This window comes from Leptinotarsa decemlineata, unplaced genomic scaffold (genome assembly GCF_025532065.1).
Source record: "Leptinotarsa decemlineata unplaced genomic scaffold, Ldec_3_MD MMD2_tig00026354_RagTag_RagTag, whole genome shotgun sequence".
In the NCBI taxonomy this organism is placed as follows: Eukaryota; Metazoa; Arthropoda; class Insecta; order Coleoptera; family Chrysomelidae; genus Leptinotarsa; species Leptinotarsa decemlineata.
Genome location: NW_027412702.1, coordinates 1,792,570 through 1,815,244, shown reverse-complemented (window position 1 = coordinate 1,815,244; position 22,675 = coordinate 1,792,570). Strand labels below are relative to the sequence as shown.

Here is a 22,675-nt window from a genome sequence, read left to right as displayed (position 1 = left end):
ACTAGAAGTACGAGATATCAACAACATTTATTCCTTTCGCAACCAAAACACCCCTACTATCAAATCGGAATTCACTTCTTATCTGAAAAAACAACAAATCCTTCAGAACTGTTACAAACACAAACATAAAAAAATTAGTGTATCGCAAGATCTTTCGACCCAGGGTAGAAAAGATCAGAAGCTATTAGTAGCCCACCTGAAGTTAGCTAAATCGAAAAACCTTTATGCGTTTAGAAAAGGGAAACATCTGGTTGTGAATGGAAATGTATACGCGGTTGAAAACCTAAAGCCGGGTCCATATTAGTAAATATTTGCGTTGTGTGTTGAATTGAGGATTCGCCATAAATATTTGCGTCGCAAATTGGTTAACTTCCCTGCACAAATTTTTACGTTGTGCGCCGTGCGTCCCTGCTCAACACGTGTGCGAAGTTGTGTGGTGGTTTGTTTTTGTTGAATTTAGTTTTTTCGCGGTACCTACCGAGTTAGTACATCGAGAAAATAAACAAAAATGAATTTAAACAAAGAGGACAGTCTCCAGTTAATTCAAGAATATCAAAAACACAGGATGTTATGGGACCCAACAGATAAGTGGTATTTCCATAAAATTAAAAAAAAAATGATGCTTGGGACGAAGTCGCTACAGCTTTAAATATAGATGTAGAAGACGCAAAAAAGAAAATATCGAGCCTGCTGGGCTCATTTCGCAGAGAAAAAGCGAAAGCACGAAAGACGATGGGAACCGGCAAAGGTAAGTTTGTTTTTAATTAATTTAAGTAATAAAATTAATATACAAATTGTTTTAGGTGCAAAAGATATATATAGATCGGATGGGTTTGCCTTCAACAGTTTCGCATTTCTTATGGAAAAGGACGATCCACGACAAACCATTAGCTCGGAAAAAATAAATGATGTAAGTAGAACTAATAGACCTATACATGCATGTATTAAGCAGTTTATTATTGACGCATTCACAAATTAACATTATTTATGAATATTCATTTTGCCATGGAACAACACCTACAGTTGTAAAATACTCTCCAAACTCCTTTCTAATATCTTTAGCAGTGATAGTCGCTCGGCGTGGCAAATTTCGCATATTTCCAAAGCAATCACCACCATGTCTCCAGCTCCCTTGCATTAGGGGGCCTTGCTCTTCCGAGTCAACCATTCCAGGAGGAATATAAATGTTCTTTGACGTCTTACTTTGTTTTAAATAATTGTGCAAGCATACTACTGCCATAACAACTACTTGTGCTTTATTAGGCTCCAGAAGAAGGGGTTTTCGCAACACCCTTAACACTGACGACATAATTCCAAACACATTTTCAACAACTCTTCGAGCTCTGCTTAGCCTGTAATTCAATACTCTTTCAATTGATCCTCTTGAGTGTGCTCCTGAATATGGTTTCATGATATGTTCAGTAAGTGGAAATGCGTCATCTGCTATGAATACATGAGGTATATCGTTTTGCCTTCCGGGAAAAGGTTTTGCTGGCGGCAAGTTTAGTGTGTCACCTGCAATTTTATGATGAAGATCAGAGTTTTGAAAAACCCCACCATCTGAAATTCTTCCTTGGCATCCAATGTCAACATACATAAAGTTGTAATTTGCATCGACCAATGCGAATAACACGATGCTAAAAAATCCCTTATAGTTATGGTATTCACTTCCACTGTTTATCGGTGCTTGAAGGTGTATGTGTTTTCCATCCATAGAACCTACACAATTTGGAAAGTTCCACATTGTCTCAAACGCTTCTGCAACAGTTAACCATTCTTCTGGCGTTGTCGGCATCTGCAATTAGGATAAATAATAATTAAGTAAATAATTAATAACGCGTTACGTGTTTTTTTCAGAGTGAAACAACTGATGATAGTGAAATTAGCGAAGTCGAGAGCGAAGTACATTTGCACCAGGAAACCCGGGCATTTCCAGAACTTGGAGAAAATATTGAACAAACCCTTGAGCCCCCTGCTCCAGGCACTTCAAAAAGAAAAAAATCAATAGAGGTGACTCAGGTGACTGACAATACTCAGGAAGCATCAACATCCAAATCTTTTGTCAAACCTTCGACATCTAAAAGAAAACGAGCAAAAACTACAGAAAAGGAAGACCCTCGCATTGAAAAGGCTTTTCAGTTTCTGCAACAGCCGATACCACCAGACGAGTCATCATTGATATTTGCAAAATATGTGGCGGACCGACTTAACACCTTTGATCACCGAACCAAGGCAATTTTAGTTCATAAAATAAATCAGTTGATATTTGACGCCGAGATGGAAAAGTACAATACGTCAAGTCCTGGATCATTGTATTCACATGAATCCACTCGTTCACCATTTTCGAACGAGGTTTTGGATTCCAATGATGGACACGCAAATACACAATCCTCAGTCAGTCATACTACATCAGAAGCAGTAGCAGCAGAACTACAAGACTTTGTTTATTTCACTACACTTTAATCAATTATATGTTTGAGATGATGTGAATTCTACTTTACGTTTCGTTTTATTAAAAAGTGTTTTCTGTTATGGCAAAAGCATCAATCAAATCTTATTACTTACCTTAACATAATCCTTCAATTCGTCAATTAAAGCACTGCACACTTCTGGAACGAAGAGTGATATGCTTTGTTTAGATATTTTAAAAAGATATTGAAGGCTTGCATATGAATCCCCCGTTGCCAGAAAACGTAGTGTGAGAGCTAATTTTTCTTTTACAGGTATGGCTTTCCTAAGCTTTGTATCCATTTTGGCAATTTTCGGTCCAATCTTATTTATTAAAAACTCAAAATCATTTGGTGCCATCCGCAAAAAATTTTTAAAATGACCAGTACTCTCATCCAAGGATAATAGATTCACTAATTCAATGCTGTCTAATTGTTTTCTTTTTTGATACAGATGCCTTATCCAATACCGCCTCATATTTTTTGTTTTTGTCTCTTTTTCCTTTTTGATGATAAGATGGTGCATAACAAGGAAAGCAGCCCATTTCCTTTTCATTATTAAATTATCAGACATAGGCACTCTCTGATTTCAATATCAACAGAACACCAAAGCAAAACAATGACAATAACACTTGATGAAATTACTGCGTTCTGGAAACATACGTCCACAATTGCACGATTTTGTGACGCAAATTCCTTTGATCTCCAAAAAAAACCGACAAGCCACGGATGGCGTGCGTTGAATGCGGCGAAAAATTTTGCGTACCTTTGTGTGCGGCGAACACATGCGAAAACGTCCACACTCGCATAAATTTGTATGTTGCATAAAAATTTGTGCCGAATGCCCCGCACAACGTAAATTTTTACTAATGTGGACCCGGCTTAAGGGAACTTGAAGAATCAACTGTTCAGGTAGCTCAAAATATATTCCTTCGAATCAAGGAACAGGCAAAGGGAACCATCAGAGAACTCGCCGCTATCGCAAGTAATTCTAGTGTGTATTCGTACCGGACTAAATTTCCTAGCACACATTTGTATGTATGTCATTATTAAGTTGTTTTTGTGAAGAGAAAAAATTTGTTATCTTCATTTAGAGTTCTGGAAATATTTGAATACTTTTTGCCTAGTTATCACTGATAAGTGAAATCTAGCCTACCGAAATTAGGAATGCCTATCGATATGAATAAAAATATCAGTCTAATGAATATCACTGTCAGATCTCTGTCAACTGTATTTGACACTTTGCAAAATAACATTCGTGATAATGACTTTGATATTTTTGCCTTGGGAGAAACTTGGCTCAGTGATGAAAGAACTGACTTAAACTTATTCAATCTCAGTGATTGTAAGTTCTTGCACGCTGATAGAAATGGTTTGAGGGGAGGTGTAGCTTTTTATGTGAAGAATCACTTAATATGTACCGTCATGCACTCCAATATTAGTGAACATTTTGAACAGCTATGGGTGTCCTTGAAATTCAAATATAAAACTGTTGTTGTTGAAGTTGTCTATCGGCCACTATCAGCTAATATACTAAGTTCTCTTAATGAATTAGAAGAGGCCGTAGTTGATTTACTTCCAGGAAGTAATATATTCATTATTCTGGGAGATCTCAATATAGATTTATTAGTTTCCGATAGAAAATGTCAATTATTCAATAATATTTTAGACTTTTTATAGTTTGGTACAATTGGTACAATATCCAACCAGGGTAACAGAAGTCAGCCAAACTCTCATAGACGTTCTTGTTGTGAATAACTTACAGCACATTTTGTCCTCAGATGTTATTGATATTGGTGGTGTTTCCGATCACTTTGCTATCATTCTTGAGGTTAATATACCCAAAACAAAATATGAAAAGTTTGTTAGTTACCGTGATTTCAGAAATCTTGAAGTAAACTTCTTTGAAGAAGATTTATTACAGGTCAACTGAGGCAGTATTTATCTTTCAGATGATGTTGATGACATGCTTTCCTTCTTGAATGATATTAATACAAATGTTCAATACTCATATTCCTACTCGCACAATTAGAGCTACTTAGCCGCCCAAACCCTGGATAACGTACAATATAAAGCTAATGCTTGAACTGAAATACAAAGCATTCTAACGATACAAAATAATGAGAACACCGGGATCTTGGGAATACTATAAAGAACTGCGTAAATATGTCTCTAGTGCTGTCCGCCGTGTTTATTTCAATTATGTACTTGGACAGAAGAATTCTAAGGCTACATGGAATACTCTCAGATCTTTTGAAGTACTTCGAGATAATAAAACTCCAGCTATTCCGCCGTTTTTAAAAAATTTTAATGATCTGAATGAACATTTCATAAATATACCGATATTCAAAAAAACTGCCAAATAGCTGTATGCGAAACATAATCCTAAATACGAACAAGAGTTTATTTTTCATAGTGTAAACTCGTATGAAGTGAATAAGCACTTTAATAAAATCAGTAGTAATGCTATGGGCTCTGATGGAATCACAATCCGTATGTGGGATTTAGTTTTGCACCATTTATTGGAATACATAACATATATCTTCAACTTTGCCATTGAGACTAGTAAATTTCCCTCCCAATGAAAACATGCTAAAGTTAAGCCATTGGCAAAATGTAACGATCCCTCAGAGTTCTCTGATATTAGACCTTCTTCTTCCTGCCATCTCAAAAGCCTTTGAAATGATCATTAAAGAACAGATCACAGATTACGTTAAACGAAAAAATCTCATCACCCCCGTTCAGTCTGGATTTCGCCCTCTATATAGCACTACTACGGCTTTGAGTCTCGTAACTGACGACATATTAAAATCAGTTGATGAAAGAAATTTCACATGTCTCTCAATGCTTGATTACCGTAAAGCATTCGAAACCTTGGATCCTTCTTTATTGTCCATAAAACTTAAGTGCTTTGGTTCCACCCATAATGCAGTGTCACTTATTAATAGCTATTCCTCCAAAAGAACCTAATCAACCCACCTTGATAGTAACCAATCAACAATAATATCAAAAAAAGTTGGTGTACCGCAAGGTTCAGTTCTGGGACCGCTCCTTTTTGCAATTTATATTAGTGACTTTAATGAATTTGTTAGTTTTGGTAAAATACATCACTACGCCGATGATACTCAATTGTATAGTTCATTCAGCTTAAAAGATATTACACTCGCTAATGAAAATATTAACAGAAACCTTAAAACTCTATAAGATGTATCCTGTGCACATATTCTTACTATCAATCCAAAGAAATCCCAGGTCATGTTATTTGGTCCCAAAAGTAAAAGAAATATTGTGTGTGAGTCATTGTCGCTCCGTGTCACCAATAACATAATTCCTTTTGTGAATGAATGTAAAAATCTGGGCTTGTGGTTAGATACAGACTTGAGATTCACAAAGCATGCAAGGCATCTGTTCAAAACGTCATTTAATATACTGAGACAACTTTTTCCAAGTAGACACCTTTTATCAAAAAGTCTGAAGTTGAGACTCTGTGAAACACTTATTTTTTTCAATGTTAGCTTACTGCGCTTGTATCTATGGACCCGCCTTACAACAATTAGATGCAATGCGACTCCAGTATACAAAATAGTTGTGTCAGATTTTCCTACGGTTTCCGAAAGTATGATCACATAACTCCATCCTTTCGAGATTCTGACTAGCTTTCACTAAAATATCTAAGAACAATCCATTTGCTTAGTTTCACGCATATAATTCTTGTTTCGGGATATCCGCCTTACTTACGTGAAAGACTGGTGGCACTTCTCGTAATAGGTATACTTTGCTCATTCCGAGGCATTCCACAGCAATGTTTACTTGAAGTTTCTCCTACAAGGCGGCAAAGTTGTATAATACCATTCCTATAAACTTTAAAGAAACTTTGAGAAAAGGTTAAAAGACATGTTTCTTACACGACAGTGATAGGGCACGACATATGCAAAACGATTTTGGCAATTTCTCACATATCCGAATATTATAAAAAATAATAAAAATACATACCAAGCGAGGTTGGGTTCAAAAGTAGCTCTCATAGCTGAACTCCGCCTATTCATCATTACTTTGAATTTCATGTAATTTGTACTTCTCATTGTGATGAATAACGACATTTTTTTCACCGTAGTGTGCGCTGGTCAGGCCCTATCCCCCGAAGCCCCGATACATTCGAGAGGGCGCGCCAGCATTATCAACCAATGACCACTCCCCACACCGTGGGGTAAGTGATCATTGGGTCCAAAAAGCATGTGCCCTGAGCAAGTGCAGTGAGCCAAGAATGACAGCCTTCTGTAACTGTGCGGCTAAGATTTCTGCCTTAGTGCGGCAAGCCAGTATGATTTTAAGATTCGAGAGTAGAGAGGGCATCGTTCCACCAAAGAATCCAATAATCAGAACAACCAACTTGACAGAGTGATCTATATAGAGTCTGCAGAGTTCGAAGAGAAAATCTCGATATTTTATCCGTTTTTCCCCTCTTTTCTGACGATATTCGTATCGCCAGGAGCTGAAAACTGCACGACAAATATTGTTTTGCTCTGGTGGTCGAGAAGGACTAAATCAGGCTTATTAGCTTGTATGAGCCTGTGGGTGGGAAACGATTAGTTCCAATAAATTCGGCACTTCTCGTTCCCCACAACGGATTCAATATCCCCCGGAGCGTAGGGCAACACCGGTGTCTCGTCAATACCGTAAAAGTGCCGTAGATGATAATATATCTCTCTTAGGGCCGCCTTATGTCGATGGATATAGGCCCAGATCGCATATGCTGGACATGCTGATAGCAAGAAGACATCATCCTGGCAAGTCATGATGAACTCCCTCAGTTTCCGACTTCAGCCCCCTCGACATACACCTCGGCTTACCTATCGTGTTCAGACAGACAGACAAGTAGAGGAGATTGTGTTTCATAATATGTAATGATTTAGTCTAGGAGGAATCCTTTCATGAGTACAGAAAACTATTCGACCTCAATTTTTTTAGTCAATCACCGTACTGATAAATGCATGTTGTCATGGGGCAATCCCGTGTCATATCGTTTAAACCTAAAATGTTCAAAAAATTGCATGGAATCATTTTTCAACCGGACTATTTTTCCAATTCTGTATTGAAGTACAAATAAAAATGGATCTATGATTTTTCACGATGGAGTTAAAATTTTGGAAACAGAAATTTTTAAATGTTCGAAAAAAAATCAAAGAATATTTTTTCAATTTCTCATACAATAGTTCATAATATATTTAATAGCGATTTGAAAAAATTTCATTGTTTATACCTGTTTTTTAATTGTTTACCAGATGTGCTCACCAATATGCGTCCTCTACCTTTAAATATGGGCTGCGACAAGAAACGCTTGCACAAAAATGCCATTCAGCGATCTCAACTTAAGGTAACCTAACATTTTTTGAAGTGAGCGAAATGTTTTGAAGGCTACTCAATATTAAACTTTTTGCAAATGCAATGTAATCCGTCTTTCGAAGTCGAAGATTTTCCTTCAAATCACTTTCTCTTCTTCTACATTTGAAGGATGGCCGTTGTTCGTGATACAATGTCGAATCTTTTTTCACTCAAGAACTAATAAGCCCATGAGCATGAAATTTCAGTCCTGCCATTTTTTGTTGTAGTGAAGTGAATTATCAGTTTTTTTTTAAAGTACTGATATCCTTCCTACAGACATGAAATTCCAGATCCCTGGTGCTTCTAACCACCAAGATATCCAAGAATGGGAACTCCTCATTGTTTTCAGTTTCATATGTGAATATGTTGTTAAGATTTGAAACAGTCCTTTATCTCAGATTCATTTCTGACAAAAATCAGCTCAGAGAACTCAAACCAAACCAGAACAAGTTCTTTCTTATCAAAAACTGACTCGAAATATTTCTTTGATTTGTTTTTCCTTTCTTTAGCTCCTAATTTTTCTAGTTTTTGATTTAGACAAGACATTTTCTTGATGAATTTTGATTCATCCAGATTCATGACAAAGAACATTTGTCTTTCCAAGTTATTCCATTGTTCTATTTCCTCGACCTTATATAATAAAAGAAAATGTGTTACATTCTCATGTTTGGGAACTGAGCTTGTATTTTCAGCTGAAATAATTTGAATAATGGAAAAAAAACAAAAAATGAGTATGGAATGTTATTATTTTAGATGTAAGAGAAAACAAGTATCCTCAATTATTCAAAAAACATTTTGTAGTATTTAAATGCTGTATTCTAATACACTGTGTCTCACTTCTCATGGAAACACCCCCGTATCTTCCGTAATAATCGAGGTAGAATGATGAAACTCTCATGATGGACATAACACCTGAATGGGGTTGGCTAAAGTGATATACACTGCCCGCCACTTGCGATGGAACAACCCATTTTTACGGTAAAAAGCACTAGGGGGCAAACTAGGCTCAAAATTCCTTTAGAATCGTTATCAGGACCACCAGCTCACTACCAAAAACATTTTTTTTCTTGAAAAAATTTCAGTCCCGAAAAATCCAAATTTGTTTCACTTCTCATGGAAACACCCCCGTATCTTCTGTAATCTGAATTCTTTCTGCTTACCGAGTGCGATTTTTTTTAATTAACGGTTGTTCCGCTGTTGCAATGAGTATTAAGGTTAATTTTGTTTCGATTGGCAAAATGTTTCTTCAATATTTTAATAAAGGACCCGCACATTTCTCATGAGAAATGGCTTGCCGTAAATTTTGCCGAAATTTTGATATGTTGTAGTTCTTGATGTGGTAATTAAAAATGTCCACAGCCAAAGCTCAAAAATGTACAGTTTTCGATATGTGAACTTTTGGAAATAGATTTGTTTCATTTTTTGCGGTATTTGCTCATCAATCGGAGAGCTCTCACTTCTGGTTGGGATAAAATTTGGATGTTTGGCACCCAGAATTAGTTAAGAGAAAGGTCTTCCTCAGATATATTAGATGCCGTCATCGATAATTTTTCATACACTGCTCCAGACTATCTCGATAATCTGAGAATGTGGTGTTGTGACAATGGATGATAGCATTTCACAGCCAAACGAATTCGTGAAAATGTCTGCATCTTTGATACCTGAGAGTATTCTCCAGATAGAATGAAGGGGTTCAGGTATTGGTAGCAAACTATTTTGCCCTCTGGTATGTTTTACCGTAAAAACGGGTGTTGTTCCATCGCGAGTGGCGTGCAGTGTATATCACTTTGACCAACCCCATTCAGGTGGTAGGTGAATTTTGAGCATTTCCATTAGTCGTCCCAACTACTATGCCCGATAATATTCAACTCTTTCAACACTTTTCACCCTAAGTTTATGTATATGAAAAAAATATGGGTGATCAATGATGGTGAAACTCACTTTCCAGAAAAAATTATGTATTTTCCGAATTTCAACAACCAAACTTTTCATCGAATCAGACATTCGCGATAAAATGTATGTCTAGCCTTCCAATACGAACAACAAAATTCCGTCTGAAGAAACTATCTGGATTCTCATTTATAAAATCAAATTTATTCAAATCAGTTTTTTGTCTAGTCCCATACCATTCGAAAACGAAATTCTCCGGAATCTTTCACATGAGTAAACTGAAGTAATGACGCCTATAGGGTCGAAAGTTGATAAGATTCCAGAAATTGTACAAATTGGGTATATATTTGTTCTAATGTTATCATAAACGACTCTTTTAGTTGGATCAGCCACATTAGATTATGTGGAATATGTGACCGATCGAGAAAAGTCAGAAAATCAGGGATGAGTTCGATAACCAACAGTTATTTGTCTATACAAGGGTTGCCTTCAGATGCATGCTTCTCAACAAATATATCGTTGACTGTATAATTAAATTGGGATTGAAATTTGGCCAATTAGGATTTAATTTCGAAATCACTTTCCTTCAGAACTTACATCACAATTTCATATTTTTTTTCGAAGGAACTTAACCAAGATGACTTCATAGTCAAAGTCAACCGTATTGAACCGTTTAAGTTTCTGTTATTGAAATGCAATTCATATTACTTTATTCGTATTCATTTGCCTTTCCAAATATTGTTCGGATATCGAATATATTGTTTCAACTACTGATCCCAAATGTTGAGCTTACGACCCAACTGACCTCCCTGTGAATTTAGATCAGGAGCGAGAGCTTCTCCAACACCTGATCGAATAACTGAACCTAAAAAAAGGTTTGGTGGTGCATCCAGGAAACGACTGGGTCGTCTAGTACCTTATGAAACCGCCTTGCACCAAATTCTTGAGCGACGTACGCAGAATCTGTCTCGGGTGGAGGAACAAACCCCCCATGAGCAAGTTAGCAAACGTTTACGCTCAAGTAATGATTCATCAAAACCAGAGGCGAAAATGCCCTGTACGGTTGAATCTAAGGCATTGTCAGGTATAGCTGACCTGCAAAAACCCTCATATGGGAAGGTTGTCGCGGGTATCAAGGTGTGAATCTTGCACCTTGACAATCCGACTACCTCATTAACGATGAAACAACAGAGCATATACTTTGCGCCTGCCCCGCTGGGGACCGAATCAGGTTTTTAGAGTTCGGCAGAGCCGTACTCTTACCATCTGACCTAAAAGACCACTCACCATACAAACGAATCGGCTTCGTTAAGAAGCTGGATTCATTTGGTCGAATGTGACTAGGTGAGAGGCACACGGTAGAGAGTCGAATAGACCCACTCACTTTGAACCTAACCTAACTGATCCCAATTGGGTTTCAACAAAATGATAAAGGCTTGAATGTTGTACAGTATCATCTACTTCTAGAAGCCCATAACAGGTTCGATGTATCCCTGTCACCGAAAAAAAAAACCTTATGACTCAGTACTTCTCCATCTTTATGAAAAAATTGTGAGGAACTTTCGAAGAAATCAATTGAATGATTCATTCCGAAACCACGCAGTCCGCTGTTGAGGATGGTGTTCCACGTAAGTGAAACGTTATATTAAAGAAAAGAGAAATTAGTTTTTTGCCACTCTTATTTGTAACTAACGTTACTGCGGTTTCGTCCTATAAGGACATTTTCAAAGTTATACATTAAACTTCAATGTATAAACTTGAATGTTAAATGTATAAGAATGTATCAGTTTGTATAAGTTAGTAACTTATACATTATACATTAAACTTCAATGTACAAGTTTGAAAATGTCCCTCTAGTACGAAACTGCAGTAAAGTTAGTTACAAATAAAAGTCGTGGAAAACAGAAAGTTTCATTTTTCTTTTCTTCATTATGATTTCCCACCACGTAGTAACTGTTACATCCATCAATTTATTAGCTGCAAAACAAATCAACTGAGTATGTAACGCAGAACAATTTTCATTATAAATGATGCAGGATGTTGAATCTCAAAGAGAATGGTCCAAATATATCATTGAAGTTTCATCATCAAATAGTTTCAAACATACTGAAATAGTATATATATATGTTTATTTCACTTTTAGGACTGGAACAGAGATGCAATGTTTCTGAACAACTTCTTCTTTGGTCGGTCGGTAGCCAAGCGGTTCGGCGTGGGTGCTTTGTTCACTCACTTGAATTGACTGCCGTGTTGGTCGGTGGTTCAAGCCCTAGTCTGAACGATCGACCTTCACTTGCTATCGTCCAACCCGTGTTAGGAATCACACGTTAAAAGGTAAGACCTCGTTAATCCTTAACTCGCACAAGTTTCGACTTCTGAGGGTTGTCGTTCGTAGGGGTGCGACAGCTGGTTAACGGAAAAACAGATTTTAAACAGATTTTTTTTTTCTTAGTTAGAATCTGAAGAATGCACCTTGTGTATAATTATTATTAACAATAATAAACCTGAACTTGATTAGATAAGGAAAATGATAAAAAAAGGATTCCAGTAAATGCATTTGATTATGATTGAGATGAATGAAAGAGAATTATACTTTACAAATGATTTGAATTGAAGGGGTTATATTTTTAGGAGTGATTAATTTTTTGGGAAAGAAAGGGATGAGAGAATCTTCCAAAGAAAGTAGCTGTTTCAGGAGGACTTTCTTTCAGTTTGTGTCTGAAAGTTACTTCTTTGCATGATCTACACATTCATGTAAAGAGTTTCAAATTGATTACTTCCTTCTTTCTTTGGAAGATTCCCTCATTCCTTTTTTTGTATCAGATGGAGTAGTAGAAAGCCAATGAATGATTTATTCTAGTCGAAATCAGGGGTAATTCATTCCTTATTCCTGCATTATTATTGATGCCACGAATTTGGTTGAATGGGCAAACTAGTAGCAATGGCCTTCTCGATGCCGAAATACAAAAAAAAAATCGTATTCAAAATCTTTCATGAAGTGATATTTTTTTTAATGGAATAACCTATAATTCATCATACATTTCGATTCGTTGAACATTCATAACTACAAAGCTCATATCACCTCCTTCCTAAAGTTGGAAATGAGCGACGAAATATTTACTTATTTCACTAGTACGAAAAAAATTTTTGTTTTGGCAAATAAAACCCCATGATTGTCCAAACAACTAATTTTGGTACTTATACGAATGACAATATTTTATTACTAACAGAAAAAAAATTGAGCTGGGATTTGAACTAGAGAAACCCGTTATCATCATGTAGTACCACTCACTTGACACCACAGAGCTATTTGGTATTAATTTACAAAAGGATAATTTTCATCTGAAATTCATTACACTAGCCCTATTCATTTTGTTAATCAAAATATGTTTGCTATAATGATAAAATTGAAGCCGTTTTTGTACAGAACAGAAAATACTGGAGCGTCATTTCAATGCTGTTGGAAAAACATGGGTTTGATTCGATAAAACAGAATCATTATGAGTAATCAAGTTGCCTTGAAACTTTGTTGAAATACTATTTGTCAAATATTCTCAAGTAAATCAAGAAAAATGTGATATGTTAATTCCTATTTGGTTTGCCAGAAAAATAGTGTAAGAGTACTCAAACACTACAGCAATTCTTTCCCCGATCGTGAATTACCTATTCGGCGTTTTTCTGCTGTGCTTCATCATCGATTCAGGAGCAATGAAAAATTTTTAGAGAAGAGGGCAACTAAAAAACATCTGATGATACAGCCTACGTTTCAGCCTACTTTGAGGTGAATCCAAATAATCAGAAATTTATCTAGAGAAATAGCTGTTCCACTGTCAGTGAACTGGATGTACTGCCATTCAATATTGAAATGACAAAGGAGAAATCAACTCAGTCTGAGAAGAATGAAAATTCTAAATGATTATCTATCCTAAACCTTTCAGGAAACAAGATTAGTTCAGTTTATTCTTCATCTTGAAGATGATCACTTGGTGATCGAAACACATGTCGGGGTGTTAAAATAACGATTTGTTACTTACTCCAGTAATATTCATTACTACACCAAAGGTTCCAAATAGTGCATCACATATACAAAGTACTTTGCCAGTACTAAGCATTTACAATACCGACATATATTCAATGAATATATTGTAGATGAATATTTCATAAGAGAATATTTCCAACAAAACACAAATGTATTGATTCTAGTATTTCACAATTTTCATTTGGTATTACTCTCAATACATTTTCTGTAGCATTTTCTGTCATGTGTTTCTGGGCATATATATTGCTGTCTCAATCCTGTTATAACGGATTCCAAAGCTTTTTCTCCATCATCAGAATAATTCAAGAGATTTTGAATAGTCTCTTTCATTTGCTGTAGAAGATACATATCTCTACATTCTGCATGTGCCTACAAATATGAAATACGTGTGAGAAGAAAAAACACTAAATGATCTTAAATAAAGGTTTTATTGTATATACCTGAATGGTATTTAAATACTTTCATATCCATCTACGGTAGGGTTTGAGTTTATGAAGAAAAAAATTATGGAAAATATAGGAAAGACAGAGTTATTCTGAAAAAATATGTAAAGTTCACAATCCATGTATTCACCGATATATTTTGATGTTGTACAATTTGCCTTCTATACCTAGTCTGATTTTTAATGAAGAAAAGAGAAATGAAGTTTTCTATGTTTTTTACCACTTTTATTTGTAACTAACGTTACTGCAGTTTCATCCTATACGGACATTTTCAAACTTATACTTATTGTCCGTATAGGACGAAACTACAGTGACGTTAGTTATAAATAAAAGTGGTAAAAAACATAGAAAGTTTCATTTCTCTTTCCTTCATTATGATTTCCTATCACGTAGTAACTGCTACATCCATCAATTTATTAGTCTGATTCTTGTTAATCTAGGAATCTGTGGGAATGAAAGCAAATGTAATATAGAATATTATTCACCAGCTGCCTATAATTTCAAGTGTAATGCAAGTGTTACGTATAATTAGAGCTCATGGCAGATAGTTATTGGAAAAGAAACGAATAGATTATCTATCAAGTTTTATGGCCTTTTAATTTCAAAGTAGAGCAGATAAAAGAAAGGAGGAAGTAGGTAGGAGATTACGAATATTTGTCAGAACAAACGTTTCATCTGAACTTTTATAATTTGTTCATATCTTAAATAGTTTTGTTCCACTAATATTTTCAAAAATTTAGAAGGTCAATACCTCCAAAATTGGCCAGGAGATATAGATCTATATAGTTTGGTCCCACCTGACGGGCACACTAACCCTCTCGCTACGGGTCGACTTATCGACTACAGCAACAGGAACAAATATCAAATAATTATGGAATATGATGCCAACTCACAGCATACATCGTGATGTAGCACAAACATCAACCACATAGGTGAGTTACTCTATGATTATATGTTTAAAATATGTTTTTCCGTTAATCAGCTGCCGCCCCCATACGAACGACAACTCTCAGAAGTTGAGAAACTTGTGCGAGCTAAGGACTAACGAGGTCTTACCTTTTAACGTGTGATTCCTAACACGGTATATATACTATGAGAAGAGATTTCAGTGATCAACCTAACTTTTGTTGTTAGTAATAGGCAAGAGGTACCAGGTACCAGCACCAGCTAATACTTTTAGAGCAATAATATACGGCACTGAGCTGTTTCTACAATACCTACATTTCTGTTCAGACCATAGACACAATCCATTCAATATTGAAACAGGTCAAATAACAGTAGTGGAATATCATAACTCTAAATCTACTCATTGGCATGGTTATACGAATTCCCTTCGATGGTACTCAGGACAGATTCTCTACAATTCACAATTGTGATAAGATGTAGCATGAAGGTAGTATGAAGCAGTAATATCTTGCTGATACTAGAACTGCCCTTTGAAAACTGAAAGAGATGACAAGTCTCTTCTTGATGGAACAAATGCTTCGAAAAGCTAAGAAAAATGTAAGTTCATTCAAACGGCTGGAAGGTTTCCAAAGGATTTATCACACCAACGGAACAGAATAGGTGATTTATTCATTTCAGCCTTCCAAAACTACTGGAAAGTAGAGTATTTTTTCAGCTCTGCTTTGAAACGACTTCTAAATAATTTTACATAGTTGTATAGAGCTGAAGAATGGTGGAAATGCTACTTCTGATTTAGAATAAATTCAAAACGAACATTTCTGCGCGCTTCATCAACCTACGCGCGTCGAGAAGAGAGTTGTTGTTCTGATGTTCGTGAGTAGTGCTTGTTTAGGATTCATATAGAGATAGTCTGGCATGGAATCACAAATCACTTGGTTGGTTGGCAGGAAGAGTGGTATAGATACCTGAAGAAAACCGCAAAGGCCAAGTCCCAAATCGACGGGACCAATTAGCCTGATATCTTCCCCAGTCAAAGAAATATACATACCCTATGAAAAAATACCAGTATGTTCATCAAGTCGGCAACTCGACTGATTTAGCATTACATAATCTTGTAAAAAAATTATCCGATGCCTCAACAATGGCTGATTCCTCACCATGCTCATAAACAAAATCATTACTTCTATTCTTTGAATCCAGGCCATTAGTACAGGGTCATCAGAGGCTGACCCAGGAAGGGGTACTATCCACATTTCTTTGACCACTACTAATGGATTGGATGATTGATGTCTCTGACGGAATACAAGTAGAAGCTCTTACAAAGATAATCTTGTCATTATGATGATGATCAATAGAGCCGTATATGTGATATTCTACAAAGAACGCTAAAGGTTATGTCGAATAAATAGGTATTCTCCTAGTTTATAAAAACGCACCTGGAACTCTCACTAAGAAAAAGTTTTATAGACATATCGAAGGATGTCTGAAAAATATGTTTCACATCTTTTTGGAGAAAGGGTCTAGATGAATCTCATACATAATTGTACATATTGCACCAATTAGGTTTATGCGGAATGTAGCAGACTACTGGTTGATAGTGAAAGTCACAATATTCTGTTGTTGTTTCATATATGAATCAAATACACCTTGTGGCTCTGTTGCACTCGTATGCAGTCTGAAACAAATTATACTGACATACCTAGGGACCTAGCGTTTTTGTCTTTTTTCAGGTTAAAATATATTTTATCGACTGTGTGTGCAGAGATTGACAGAAATCAACCTCACATAAATCAGTAAAAATATTCTCGGACAGTCAAACGACTCCGGAAGCTTTCGGCTCTCAACGAGCATCGTCTACGTTGTGGTAATGAACTACCACAAAAGACTCAACTAGAAAAAAAGACAAATTGGCTCTAGTTGGGATTCCTATATAGCAACATAGAAATGAGATTCGTTTGCAAGAAAAAGTTCTGCAAGCAGTTTAATTGAATAGAAGCATCTTTACATCCGTCAAAGTATGTTATTGAATGATTGCTGCACTACAGCAGGAATGACCTATGTTATTTAACTGACCCACACACAGGTCACTCCCATTTGAATCATCGTATTATACAAGTACAGAATTCAGATATGTTCATCCAACTTGTCAGTAACATTTCTCATTATCAATTTTGTCAGAATACTTAAAAACAATAACAAAAAAATGAATCTCCAACACAAACACAACAAAAAACTCCAGACGCGGTTCAACCCGAACTCAAGGACAACATGTATATTTAGTGACGCTCACCTTTCGTTAGGAGATTCTGTAATGTTGCGAGGATCATCTTCTGCTTGTTTCATAAAATTTTTCATAATTACTTTCAAAACAGATGATATTTTTGTACCTGTGATGCACTGTTTTATTGTTATATGCTCACTGGATATGTCTATCGCACACTACACACTGAGTTATGCGAAAAGAGGAGAGAGAAGCGTCTGCCCGGTGAGAAAGGAGGGGCCTGCCTGCTGCATGCATGGGAGAAAAGGAATCCAGACAGACTGGCGCCGTAACGCGTTACGTAACGAAGCGGTTTACCCTCATATAAGAAGTTAATACTTCAAAAACGATTGATCTGTCCAATGATGAGTTCAATCGATGAATATAATTTTGTAGGTCAGTGATGAAATTTTCTTTCGGAAAATTTTCTTGGAAATGAAATTGTAGTTACCGAACATCATTGAATAATACATACTTTCTGTAGAGGTATCTGCTAGTCGGGAGCCTATAAACTTCAAACAAGTTCGCCAGATTCAATTCCGTTGGATCATATGATCATATTTTCTGAAGTCATTTGAAAACGAAAGTATATTTCAATGGAATTGGAGATATTTGAGGCGTTGAGAGTTACCCAGAAAAAGCTAAAAACTGTTTACAAAGATTTCATCACTGGATATCGATGACTTTGAAGATGACCTTGAAGGTCATTCTTCCGCCATTACTGAACAGTAACTTTGTCAAAATGTTTTCGTTCCTCAACTAATTTTGACAAATACCTACTCATATATTTCTTCTATATCAACTTTCAGTAGCAAAAGGGTAAATAGTTGAAACATGATATGTTCGGATAGCAATTCAATGAATTTCATTACAAATACTTCAATAGTGATGCCGATGAATTCTGAAGTGTATTGATTTTTTGTCGAAAAACTTCTTAGAAAAGGAATAGACCAATTTACAGAATGAGTAGTTATAGTAATTTATCAGAAGAAATGAATTAATCTGAAATGTTACTTTGATCTCAAAATGAAACTGATGAATTAATTCTGGAAGAAAATATCACGAATTCCTACTATTGAAAATATCAAATATATTCAAATAAGTTTTTTGTTAGTCTGGGCTTATTTGATATACAAAAATGTAGATGTAGGTATCCGAAAGTTTCACTATTCATAGAACGATAGAAGTTATCTTGTTATCGCAAAAGATAGTTCATGATAACAGTATCATAAAGTGAGAGATACTATAGACCGTGATAAATGGAAAAGTTCGAAAATTGACATAAAATGAAATTTAACAAAAACAATTTTCCCATACAACAGATGTGTAACACTTTTTTTGATGCTCGTTTCACCAATCAACTTTTCCAGCTCCTCAGCTCTGATATAACTTATTTATATCCAACAGAATGAATGAGATTTTGATATTTAGAAATGTAGATTTAAGCCAATATGTTTCATAGCAAATACATATAATTGACAAGTATATTTTTTCATATTATATGTGAATCAACATAATTATTATGATAAAAAACTAAAAAATTATTTTCTTATAAATACAAGCATACACTTATTTATTTGCATGCTATTTCCTGAGCTTCTCAATTAAATAAGTTCAATGAATTAGAAAAAATGTTTAAAAAATATTGTTTTTGTCTGATTAAGCGAATCCCTCTAGATAATCATCAGATTATGAGACAGCACGTCTAAAACATAAAGATGAACCATATATATCTTAATCTGAGGCGCTTAAGTATTTCAAAATAGCGATTTTTTTCTGCACATTATAATAATGACCGCGAGTTTGCGTCAGATCGAAATCGTTAGATTATTGAATGAGAGCTTTTTTTTGTTGCACTTAAAACCCCCTTAGAAAATCTGACGAGCTCGATTAATTTTTTTTTTCACTTTCAACCCTCACGTACAACCACCCACATCATGCAAACGATCAGATTAACATACCAACATTATTAAAAATACGTAGGACATTGATGCTATCAATATCTGACGCGCTCAAGTATGTCCATGCAACAGTATTTTTTACATATTTAAAAATATATAGCCGCTTCCCCCACCGATGAAAAGGTATATATTATATTTTTTCTTCTTATCATCTAAGCTTTGCAACCTAATATGTCTCAATGACGTTCGAGTAAATCCCCATTTTGCATCGTGGGCTCCCCTGCTACTATGGAAGTGTATTTAATACATCGAACTGCTCACTGATTATTAGCAAACTGAAAAAAATGACCGTATGAAGATACCTGATGAATCTTTTGGTAGACTACTTTAATGATAGAAAGATCAAGGTTTGTTTAAAGGAAGGGAAAAACATAGGAGCGAATGTAATAAATAACGATGTACTGAACTTAGAACTCCCAAAGGGTGCTAACACAATTGCTTTCGCACAGGCACAGGCTGGAAGTAGCCCCGGAAAATACTGAAAGGGATCAAAAAGGAAACGGAGTGACATCAAATTCATATTCAGCGGTACGATGGTGGCGCCCGGAAAAACTTTCAAACACCTCGGGATTATCTTCGATGATATGAAAACTTCCGGAAACATTTTGAAGCCACTATAAAAAAACTGAAAGACAGAATAACCAAACTTGCGAGACTAATGCCGAATATAAACGGGCCAAGTAGCCAGAAAAAAGCAGTTTTGTGTAACAGGAAAGTAAAAGACGATTACCGGAGGAATGTTATGTATTCGGTAAAATTAAGGATTAGCTGTATTTATCTCAATCATCAGAAAATCAAATGAATATGATAAAAAGTATGACTGTGTATATAGATTGCGGCCAAGTAAAGGATACAGGGGAATGACAACAAGGCAGGAGAGCATGGGATGATTGCTGAAAATTTCGCAGTATTTGGTAAAATTGATGAGGAAATGATATAACTAGGTGTAAAGATCAGCGCTAGAGAACAGACAGAGAGTGATGAAAACACAACCAACAAAAAAAAATAATAGTAGGTATTTCTACTACTAAAATGATAAAATCAAGCAAACAGGATATACGAGTGAAATTTTAATGTGTATAATTTTCGTCATAAGATGAGAACTGAGAGTTAAACTGAAACTTAAAAGTATGAATGTATATAGAACAAAGCAGGAGAGCATGGCTTTTAATTACTCCATATTCAAAAACTGTGGGAATCTTCCGAAGAAATGAAGAAGAAGATGTCTAGATCCTGTATAGAAGTTACTTTCAGAAACAAACTTGGATCAAATCAAATGAGCGTATGAATGTAATTGGTTACTGCCATCGAGACATAAGTATATTTTTTTTCTTTCGTGACATGAATTCATAATGTTATGAATTGGCTGGTAGTCTGGTGGGTTAACGTGGATGGTCAGTTCCATTCAGTCAATCGACCGCTGTGCAAACCGGTGATTCGAACCGCAAGGTCGGACGATGAATTTTCACTTCCTATCGTCCAATCCGTGTTAGAAATCACACGTTAAAAGGTAGCACCTCGTTAGTCTTTAGCTCGCATAAGTTTCGACTTTTGTGAGTGGTCGTTCGGCCACAGCTGGCTAACGAAAAAACAGAATTATTTCAACAGAAAAGATTATTTCGTCTTGTAATATTATCCAGAGGTGCTGATGAATCTCAATCCGAAACTTCAAGGTCCGCCATTGAGTGTTATAGTGTGCCATGTAAGTGAAATTTTATATCATAACTTTCTGACGAAAGTAACTTGATTTACACATCTTTATGGGGTCAGCTACTTTCTTCGTTCTTTCGGAAGTTTTCCATATTTTTTGTATGGAATTGAAAAAGTAAAAAGCCAAAAAGCTTGTTACGCAAGTAAATTATATAAATTTCAGATTAACAATTCATTGTTAATACTTTTTTATCTATGTAACAAATGCATTGAAGAATATTACAACAAAATGAAAAATAAAAAATTCATTGAAACCAACAAAAAATCTAATCCGATAAAAACTCAAAAGAGAAATTCCGGATCATATCGCTTTTCCTGTAAAACAGCAAATAGAGAACTCGCGTTCTCTGGGGTTTTAGTACGTATTCTTTCTGCACGGTTGACCGATGAATCGTCGTACCTTATCCAGCAGTTGTAGCCGACGTGGAACGCATCGGTCTCGTAGTGTCCAATGTTGGCATTTTTGCCTTCCTGGTAAACGATGACGAATAGCTTGTATTGCTTCTCTGTTGGAGTCTGTGTTTCCGACGATACCAAAGTCAAATCATTCTTCAAGTCGAATTCAAAATGCGAAGCCTTGATAATCTTCGTGCAACGGTCGTGACTGTATTCGAAAAACTTCAGGTGCAAAATGAGGATAACGGGAAGTTTGCAGATGAATTTGCTCCCATGTTTCGACCTTCTCGTTTGTTTTCGACGAAGTCAGCCTCTCTAAACTGTTCTTGGAGACGAATACCTTGAGCGCTTCTCTGACAGTCTTCACTTTATCAATGTTGAGTGGCAGGGTGAGGGAAAGGCTGAATATTATCAGTAATGTGGTCTCCGTTACGATGAATACTCGACTTCAATTACCCCCGAAGATGTCACTTATCGATGTACTGGTGACGTCGATCCTTCTGATTGGATATCCTTTATTTTTCGATTCCATAATGTTCAATTCATTATTTGAATCATTTCTCAAAGCAGAGTCAACGAGAGGTTTTTCATCTTCAACATAATATTTAACCAACTCCTTTAGCTCGAACATTTCATCATTGAGTCCATTCAAAAGAAAACCTAAAAAACTCTTCCGCATCTTGTTGAATACCCTCAATCCAGTCAGTTCGCATGTTATACAATATTCTACGGTCCACGTCGGACCGAATGGTATGCCAGTGTTGATTAATACTTCTTGGTCATTCTTGGAATTTTTATCCACTCTCATATCTTTCATCAGAATGTAGGAGCCTAGATGAACAAACTATTCCATAATACGACACATTCCAAATGTAACCGGGTAGATTTGATTCTCTCGAATTAGAATGTATTTCACCTGTTCGGTGGTATTCATATAAGTTTGGAAAAATGTTACAGTCAGAATTAGTTTTGACAGAAAACCTATCACTTTCCCATTCTGAAACATCGCATTTTGCTTGGCAGTAGACTACTTCTGGGAAGATTAAATAAACTAATAGAATTATGTTTAAACATATTGAAATAGACTATACTCTACTATATACTTCATTTCTTTGACTCCAGATGATAATAATTTGAAGGTGACCATGGAAGAAATTAATTGTTGTCAAATAAATGTTTTCTGCTGAAAATCCATCGCAGAACCTTTCAAAAATAAAAAATATTTCGAACAAATTTTTGTT

The 22,675-nt window shown here is 35.8% G+C and overlaps 1 protein-coding gene across 1 annotated transcript; it reads left to right on the top strand.

Moving 5' to 3' along the window:
- Nucleotides 1-289: 289 nt before the first annotated feature.
- Nucleotides 290-3,143, top strand: LOC141486389 (uncharacterized). Its single transcript, XM_074184258.1, has 3 exons — nucleotides 290-748; nucleotides 804-910; nucleotides 1,858-3,143. Exons 1-3 carry the CDS (start codon nucleotides 733-735, stop codon nucleotides 2,461-2,463), a joined length of 729 nt encoding a protein of 242 aa, XP_074040359.1. The 5' UTR covers nucleotides 290-732; the 3' UTR covers nucleotides 2,464-3,143.
- Nucleotides 3,144-22,675: the final 19,532 nt, after the last annotated feature.